Source organism: Oncorhynchus kisutch, linkage group LG17 (assembly GCF_002021735.2).
Source record: "Oncorhynchus kisutch isolate 150728-3 linkage group LG17, Okis_V2, whole genome shotgun sequence".
In the NCBI taxonomy this organism is placed as follows: Eukaryota; Metazoa; Chordata; class Actinopteri; order Salmoniformes; family Salmonidae; genus Oncorhynchus; species Oncorhynchus kisutch.
In genome coordinates this window covers 22037839-22047214 of record NC_034190.2, presented here as the reverse complement: position 1 = coordinate 22047214, position 9376 = coordinate 22037839, and the positions used below count along the sequence as shown (strand labels likewise).

The window sequence follows — 9376 nt, the reverse complement described above, 5'->3', positions numbered from 1 at the left end:
TAGTAATATGTGTTGAAATGTAGTACATTAACTGCTACAGCTTTTTTGGGCTGATGTGTATTTTGTTCTGAGGGTATCATTGACAATTGGCAAAGGTTAGATTTGATCCATAGCTATATACACTACATCACCAAGAGTATGTGAACACCTGCTTGTTGAACATACATTCCATAATCATGGGCATTAATATAGAGTTGGTCCCCCTTTGCTGCTATAACAGCCTCCACTCTTCTGGGAAGGCTTTCCACTAGCTGTTGGAACATTGCTTCCATTCAGCCACAAGAGCATTAATGAGGTCCAGCAACGATTTTGGCGATTAGGCCTGGCTTGCAGTCGCCTTTCCAATTCATTCCAAAGGTGTTTAATAACGGTTGAGGTCAGGGCTCTGTGCAGGCCAGTCAAGTTCTTCCGCATGGCTCTCACTTTGTGCACAGGGGCATTGTCATGATGAAACAGGAAAGGGCCTGCAAACTGTTGCCAAAAAGTTGGAAGCACAGAATCATCTAGAATGTCATTGTGTGCTGTAGCGTTAAGCTTTCCCGTTACTGGAACATCCAGAGGCATTGTAACTGATTTTTGCAACCGAGGCCAAGATGTTTAAAACATGGTATGACAGTGCTATTCTGTGAGCGTGTGTGTACGGCTGAGCCGTTGCTGCTCCTAGGATGTTTCCACTTCCCAATAACAGCACTTACAGTTGACCAGGGCAGCTCTAGCGTCGCATCAATTTGACAAACTGACTTCTTGGAAAGGTGGAATCCTATTACAGTGCCATGTTGAAAGTCACGGAGCTCTTCAGTGAGGCCATTCTGCTAATGTCGGTCTATGGAGATTGCATGGCTGTTTGCTCAATTTTAGACACCTGTTAGCAACAGGTATGGCTAAAATAGAAGAATCCACTAATTTGAAGGGGTGTCCACATACTTCGGTATAGATATATATAATGTACATGTGGTGCTACTGCTAGCAACAGCAACGCATACATGTATTCATCATGTGTTTAGAACGACTGAGTATGTTGGGAAGAGTAAGGTCTTATTTGTCACATGAGTTAGCAAAACACTATTGAGTCAGCATGAACAAAAAAAAGACAGCAGCAAGTACAAAATCATTCCACATTTATTGAGATGACTCCACGATTCCAGAGTGTGCGTATAGCATGATTCAGTGTGTGCGCATGTTTGTGTGACAAAGTGTGTATATGAAAGGGAGCGAAAGGCACCGTGCGCCAACCAGCAATAAACATGTCTAAAAATCTTACTGCCTAAACATTACTTCATCCCATGCACCACACACTTCTGATATTATTCCAATTTCAAATAACCCCTCCTATCATTTAAAAAGGAGTGGTAACTCCTGTGCGTGCGTTTCATGTTTCTCTCTCGCTCTATGCCAGTGTAACATACGTAGCATCAGTGGTAACACCACAGTTGTTATCCTTCATAGACATCAGTATGTACCCGTCGTTTCCCCAGTAGGTTGACCAGGAGTTCTTCACCAGCCAGTAAGGCTCCGCATCCATGACACCATAACCCACTGCAAGCACCGCGTGGTCCAGGGAGTCAGTTGTGTTTCCTAGGCGTGAGGGAGAAAAGAGATTGCGTGAGTGATCGAGAGAGAATGAGAACAACCCTGGGGAATACCTCAGACAGATTTGAAGAATAGCTGTGTATGTTTACCCTATGGCAGGCGTATTCAACTCTTACGCTACGAAGTCTGGAGCCTGCTGGTTCTGTTCTACCTCATAATTAATTGCACCCACATGATGTCCCATGTCTAAATCAGTCCCTGATTAGAGGGGAACAATGAAAAACCACAGTGGAACTGACTGAGGTCAGGAGTTGAGTTTGAGGGCATTATAGTATATAACTCACCACATTTGGGTTCATAGTAGACCCCGTGGCTGTAGAAGACAAAGGATCTATGTCCTGCGTCAATACTGACGGCCACTGGGCCGTGTTTAAACAACGCCACCTTCAGCGCATCGGCATCACCTGATGTCACATTGGTGTAGCTCTGGACACGAGCGGTCAGCTGAGAAGTGTTGAGGTGGCACAGGCCGTTCTGTTAGGAGAGAGAGGAGAGAGTCATACACTAGGTTCAAGTACAGTATATTGTAAAGATTTACATGTCCTGTTTGTCAGAGTATATGAGTTTATAAACAAGTCTGTAAGACATGAAAAGCAGCAGGCAAAGCATAGAGCCCTGTGGATTACCTCTAGACAAGCTCTCTGTGTGTGTGTGTCTCACCATGCCCATGTAGGAACCATAGGTCTCCGTAGTGGCGATGCCTCCGTGTTTCATGATCCACTCGTAGGCCCTCCACTCCTCTCCTCCATCACATCCGTTATTACCAAAGCCCCAGCTACAATCTACCAACATCTGCTGGGACAAGACCTGGAGGGACCCTGACTACAGGGAGAAAAGAGAAGAACTGACAATTATAACTGGGTGAGAAGCATTCTACTTCTCCGGGGCAATAAACCTGCTAACAGAAGACTGGATATGAAGAGTTGGGGGGGGGGGGGGGGGGGGGGGGGGGGACCAATCTGTTTTTTCACAGCAACTTCCACAGCTGCATCTGTGGGTTGCTAGGAGGTCAGATGGGAGGAATCTGATTGGCCCCCTGGGAAGTAGTATGTTTATGAACCTGCCAGTGCAGCAGGACACAGCACCTCCCGGTCACTTCCTACTGAGAGGACAAGCTCATTTCCTTAGAGCTGGCAGAGGTACAAAGGAGGACCAACTGACAAGACTAACAACCATCCCCTCAACTCTCCCAAATAAGTCCCAACTTCATCTTAAATTGCCTCCTATGTAAGTTCAACAAACTCCTTGAACCACCACACGTGGCTCATTAAAAAAAATCTCCTGAACTGCAATCAGCTACTACTGCTAATGAGTGCGTGTTGTTCAAGGGAATGGTGAATACTCAGCGCGACAGCCCATAAGAAACCTGTCTTGAACATTTCTAGAGTTGCTAGGCAACACCAGTGAGGAAGGAATGCCTGTGGATATGGATTATGGGGTGCAGGGAGACCAGAGATGGCGGTGATACATGCAAGTATATTACAGCTAGAGATCTTAAAACACCTCAACCACATAATCAAATGCAAATACGTGAGAGGAAAGTGTTCAAACTACAGCTAATTGTGAACAACAAGTTGACATTTAGGAAGAAAAAAGAAAAAAAGGACAATATTAATGATCGTCCTCCTTAGGGATGAGCTACAGCGCTGACTGTTGATATTATGGGTAGAAAATCCAATTCATTTCCATCATTCATTAAGTTGGGTAATTTATAACCTTTCAGTGCAGCCTAAGACGTTATTGAAAAAAACCTAACTTGCTTTAATTCACCTGTTCTGAAGATGGAGGGGTGTTAGAAAAACATGATGTGTGGAACACAGATCAACTTGACCATATTACCGGATAGCAATATGGTCAAGTGCAGCAAAGAAAGCCCTAGCAAAGCTACAGCTGGCTCAGAAGAGAGCTGCATGCCTTACCCTTTACAGCACTAACATGCACGATAGTCTCTCCTGGCTGAGGTTGACGAGACATGAAAAGCGCCACTTCTAAGTTATGCGTTATATTACTGTGACGAAAATTCCAGATTGTCTGCACAAGCAAATAACATTCAGCTCAGACACCCATAACCAAAGTCCGAAACATATTCACAGCGACGCACAGGATTCATAGCAAATTACTCAAGCAAACAGCAAAATTCCCTTTAAAAAACAGAGTCAACATTTCATGGTACACAAACAGGATTTTCTAATTTACTGGAATTAAATTGGCCTGTGTGCATTTTACTTATGAAACAACTATCACAAGTGCACAGCATACAGAGCCTAGTTGGAGTGAGATTTCTCCTGCAGCTTCTCTGCAGTAGTAAGACTTGTGCTTTTATGAGCCCATTCATTGCACAACATTTTTAAAATGCAATAATGTGTTAAACAGTTATGGTCCATGATTATTATTATTTTTTATTTAAAAAACTGTTTGTATCTCAACTGGTAATTGAAGCGCATCTCCCATTCACCATCAAGTCAGGCAACTACCATCAGTGGGTCACCCAGCACTTTATAGCGTGAGCTGGAGCTGCATTTTGAAAACATACTTAATTGTTTGACACCTGAATGTTTGTCTTACATTGCTTCAAAGTAGCCTATAGGCAAAATCTGACCATGGCAACATGGAGGCAATTAAGTTATTTTTAAAAAGTTTAAGGAAGCTTACAATTTAGCCTACTTTCTGTGCGCCAGGTATGAGTTTCATATGCGCATTTCTCATGGAACTTTCATTTCAATAATGTTTTTCATTTCTCAAAATCATTGTCACGTGCTTAATCATAAAATCTTAAGGCCAGGTACTTCTGTGTGCTCAAGCGCACGCTCCCTCCCTCAACATTATCAGGAGAGGGGAACAAGACATTGTCTTTTTGTTTGAAGGGCTCAATGAAACAAATCTCTTACATGGTTATGAAAAACCTAAACTTGTTTCTCACCAGTGTAGCAAGTTCTGAACTCTGCAAAGAACATTGTAAATGACTAATTAATCTAACCAAATGGCAAGGATTAACAGTACATTTACTACTGGTGACAATCCCCATTACAAAAAAATTAAGAATTCTCAAAGGGCAAACAACTAGCAAGACTTGGCAGGATACAGCTGAGCCATTCTGGAGAGACTGGTCTATATCTACACCACACATCCCTCCCCTTCTTGTCACGACATTTAAAATTATACTCCAGACATTATCGTCACACATGAGATGTTTTTCACTGACATCCGCAACTCAACCAGCTTGGCCCATTGCCACGCGTGCGACTTCCAATAGGCATAGGCCTACGAGCTTGTGATTTGAAACAATCCACAGCAATTTTCTTAAAGAATCTAATAATCCTTGATTCCTCTGATGCTAAGTCATGCTTTCTGGTGAAGTATTTTATTGCTGTACAGACGGGAGTAATTATATAAATTTGGGCACATGCTTTTCCATTTAATTCCCTGTTGGACCCACCGCTATGACATTTCTCTCCTGGTTCTCATGTCAACTCTATTTCATTGTCCAGAAGCCAAAGGCAACATCCTAGTCATATTAGCAACTCATCCTAGTTATTGCATCTTTAGATCCCCCCCCCCCCATTCAAACTGCTATCACATGCCCTGTTCAGAATGGGGGTGTTCCAGGTGCCCTGTTCAGAATTGCATTTTGGCAAACATTTGAAAATGACATTTTATTGGCTGCGTCATTAAATGAGTTGCATGTTCTGTTAAGACGCATTAACATGGTCCACCTTTTCCCAAACAGAAACCATGGCAGACACTTTCTTGTTGTATTTTACATTTATGTGACTGTCAGTCTATCAGTGTGTTTGTGGACCCCAGTTAGAATAGTTGCTGCAAAACCTAATGGGGATCCAAATAAACAGCTATAACACCACCCCAAAATGAAGTTATTCTAAAAATCACTGTGAGATATTACTTTCAGGAAGAGAGCGCCCTCTACTGCTCCAGTGGTGGCAAAGCTCCAACATGAACCACAGATGGCCTGGTCCTTCACCGGAGTCACAGCACCTAGAAAATACACAATGTTGTCACACACGCATGCACACGCACATAGAAGCTGGTGGGTGGAACTATAGGAGAACGGGCTGAGAAGTCTCTGGAACAGAATAAATGGAACGGTATCAAACATATGGAAACCACGTTTGACTCCATTCAGTTAATTCCAGCAATTACAATGAACTCGTCCTCCTATAGCTCCTTCCAACAGCCTTCTCTGCTCCACACACCATAGAGCCTCCAGTCCAGCTGATCAGGGACCTGTACTCCAGTGTATAGGTGCATGGGGAACGGCAAGCCGTTGTTGGGCCTCTTCCCTCCATTTCTGCCCCTCATAGCAGACATCTCCGACATGGAGAGGTCAGACAGAGAGTTGACCGCCAGGGAGAACGACAGGCCAGCACGGTTCATTGAGTGGACATACCTGGGAGAGGGTATGATGGAGGGAAGAGCAAGAGGGGAATAGAGGAAAACAGAATTTGTAACCAAATTATATTCACCTAAAACTTTCAATCATTCATTAGTTTCTCTTGCCCTCTCCCACTTTCCTCAGCACCCTCACCGGAGGTTATGAACGAATGCGTGCTCTCTCTTCTCATGCTCTCTCTCGTCACCATAACGACGCCCAAACTGCTCCTTGAAGTGGCCGAACAACCGCTGGGCATGGCCTAACGAGGAAGTGTGAATCAGATCTTTCATCGGATTGGCCAGCAGGTGGTGCTCCACTCCCGGACCAGGAAATGAACCACAGCTCATCCCTGAAGAGAGAGATGTGACCAACAAGGACAAGAAAGTGATTAAGATTGTTTGTTAAATTGTCACATGGCTTGAGAGCTGTGTGTGAACATGCGAACCATCAGGCAGGGCAAAGACTTTGGGGTCAAACTTTGAGCTGAACTCCTTGTAGTCGACCAGATATTTATCATAATGGGACCCCAGCAGGGTGTTGTAGCCCATCATCTCGTAGTATAGGGGCGTGGTCAGCTCAGCTCCTCCCATAACCCCTCCTTCAGGGCGTGTCACCCAGAGTGTGTAGGTATTCTTCTTGTGTCCGACTACTGTCACATTCTGCCAGACCTCACAGAGCACACCTCCATGGTACTCCATCCTGAGGAACTACACACAAAGACCACTTATTACAAATAACTTTTCAAAACGACCTGTATTAATTGAAAAACTCAACTACCACACACACCATGAACCCCTGGAGGTCAGGTAGGGATCCTTGAGGTGTGACTGGATCTTCTTCTGTGCCATTGATCTGGAAACACTTCATAATGTTTAGCTCCACCTCTGTGGTCTCAGGAGTGATCTTATAGGATGATCCCCAAGGAAGCTCCATCCCCATCTGGTACGTCGACACCTGGCCTGCAGGTCACCATGACAACACACAGAAAATAAGAAGTGAAGTTGACTGCGTGTTATTGCTGAACTAACAAAAGTCTGCACAACCTAGAATAGAGTTAGAGATCCCTGGTCTTAGTGGCCCTCTCATCTCCAGGATTTTATAGCGTGATTTAAAAGAAGCTATAGTTCACTGCTTAGTTGACAAGTTTCACTGTCTAGAAGTGCTGAGGTTTCAGTCTACTGACCTTGACTCAGTAGAAAGGCCTCTCAGTTCCACACGTGATTCACTGACGGGGCATCTCAAATGACATCCACTACAACCCTGCTGCCAACATGCACTACTTCTGATCAAAGCTGCAGCACAGGGGACTCCTCAAATGACATAGTGTGTAAATAGTTACCGTGGTAATAGTCGATACGGCTGGTCCTCCCCTTCAGGTCGAACCAGGCCTCAAATGGTTCCTTTATCTCAGCATAGGGCAGGGAGATCACACCTGATACACAAATGTAATTAATAAACTAACAGTAAGTCACTCTGGATAAGAGTGTCTGCTAAATTATTAAAATGTAAATGGTGTAATCTTGTAGTTACTGACAAGTCATGCAAAAGTACAGGATATATATTATTACCATACATTAAGTGACCACTCAGTTCAATAACAATAAGTCTCACTCACCTTTGACATGGTATGCCTTCCCAAAGTCTGGGACTGAAGGGAGAGCTTTTCCCTCCGTGGCTGTGGAGAAAGAGCATGTCAATGCCAGTGGTGTATGAAGAGGTCATATTCCAGAGTCTACCCTTAACCCGTCTCATACTATTACTGCTAACATCACCCCTCCGCTGTGAATTAAGAGAAGAAAGTGGGTTACAGATGTGGAGTGGAGTTTGTGCTTGTTGCAGGACTACAAAGTAAACACATATGATAACAGTAGAGACCAGGCTTGTGACCGCCAAGTGCCAAAGTCTCACGCTGGTGGTGTGGTTGGCTGGATGACCTTTGAGGACTTATCAGACTGGGCAGACAGACATGAGCTTTGCTTTTCTCACTCACTATTGTTGAAAAATAATAAATGTGTTACCTACTCTAGTCAGAAGCAACGCGAGTCAACAGTCGAGGCCCACAGATCAGATCACACACACACTTAACTAGGAAAGTCCGTTAAGAATTTGTTCTTAATTATTTACAATGACGGCCTACCCCGGCCAATGCTAAACGCCGCCCTGTGCGACTCCCAATCACGGCCGGATGTGATAAAGCCTGGAATCGAAAAAGGGATTGTAGTAACGCCTCTTGCACCGAGATGCAGTGCCTTAGACCGCTGCGCCACTCGGGATACACGAATCCAGTTTAGAGATAGTGTTCATTTTATGCCAGTTTACAGTGACTCTAAAAAATAACACATGTTTATCACGATGTTGTACCTAAATCAGTTTGACATAGTAGACTACTTAGGCTAAATAGAGCTAGCCGACTAAACTCCAGTCTGGGTTCATTCACCATGGATTGGAGTTTAGTCAGCTACAACAGAGCAGTATCCTACCCGTGAATCAGAATCAACATTTGTTTACCAGTACAACATGCAGGGTCTTTTCAAATTATAGTAACTTGTGACCTCGTTCATGCCAAGATATTTGACTGGGAGTTTTAGCAGTGCGGTCAGGGCGCCCCGGTGTCACGAGATCTGTACAGGCGCGTCAACAGTTATGTTCCCAATTAGCATTTTATCCAAAACACAATTCAGTTCATACAATAACATTATAAATAATTGTATAGTAGGCCTACATTTGGTTGAGTAAAGAGGACTCATCGAATACGCAAAACATAAACAAAACGATCAGAATCTATCAACTTTTAATTAACTGTCTTAACAAAAACATCTCGAGATCTTACCTACTACGCTCCACAATAGCACAGTTACAATGTACCAGTCCCTCATAGCTTCTTTTCGTAGGTTGTTCTGCGCGTATATGAGCGCAGTCAGAAAGACATAAACATATCGTATTGCGTTCTGCAACGACTTGAGTGATTCAAAATGTATTGAATGTAAGGCCATGCTGTTAATGATTGGCATCTATGTTGGCCAATCAGATGGAAGTCCTGATTGAAGCCCTCCAATCACCGGTGATTTGATTTGGGCAAGTCATGTGATTTCGGTCATATGAGGATTTTGGGTATATATTGTGGATTTCTACAGATATTTTGGCATTATTCGGCATCTTTAGAGTCTGTCAGAGACAAAATGACATATTCATGTGCATTTACTGTCAGAGCTTTTATCGCATTTGATAACATTCCCCTGGTCTTCTATGGCTGTATTCCGCAGTGTGGCAGAATGCCATTGCCTCATAAAACGACAAATAAAGACACTATGTAGATCCATGTTCTTACTGTCAGTGATTATATGTGAGAAGGACACGATTTCGGAAATACATAACTAAAATTGTGCCTAATTGAGT

At 43.6% G+C, this 9376-nt stretch overlaps 1 protein-coding gene across 1 annotated transcript; it reads right to left on the bottom strand.

The window, feature by feature from the left end:
* Nucleotides 1-1101: 1101 nt before the first annotated feature.
* On the bottom strand, nucleotides 1102-8980 carry zgc:110239 (C1 family peptidase). The gene is made up of 11 exons (XM_020505241.2): nucleotides 8811-8980; nucleotides 7596-7655; nucleotides 7320-7412; nucleotides 6767-6939; nucleotides 6426-6687; nucleotides 6134-6329; nucleotides 5802-5995; nucleotides 5492-5583; nucleotides 2251-2412; nucleotides 1875-2064; nucleotides 1102-1575 (listed from the first exon to the last, which is right to left on the bottom strand). The coding sequence occupies exons 1-11, from the start codon at nucleotides 8971-8973 to the stop codon at nucleotides 1388-1390; spliced, it is 1773 nt and encodes a 590-aa protein (XP_020360830.2). The 5' UTR covers nucleotides 8974-8980; the 3' UTR covers nucleotides 1102-1387.
* Nucleotides 8981-9376: the final 396 nt, after the last annotated feature.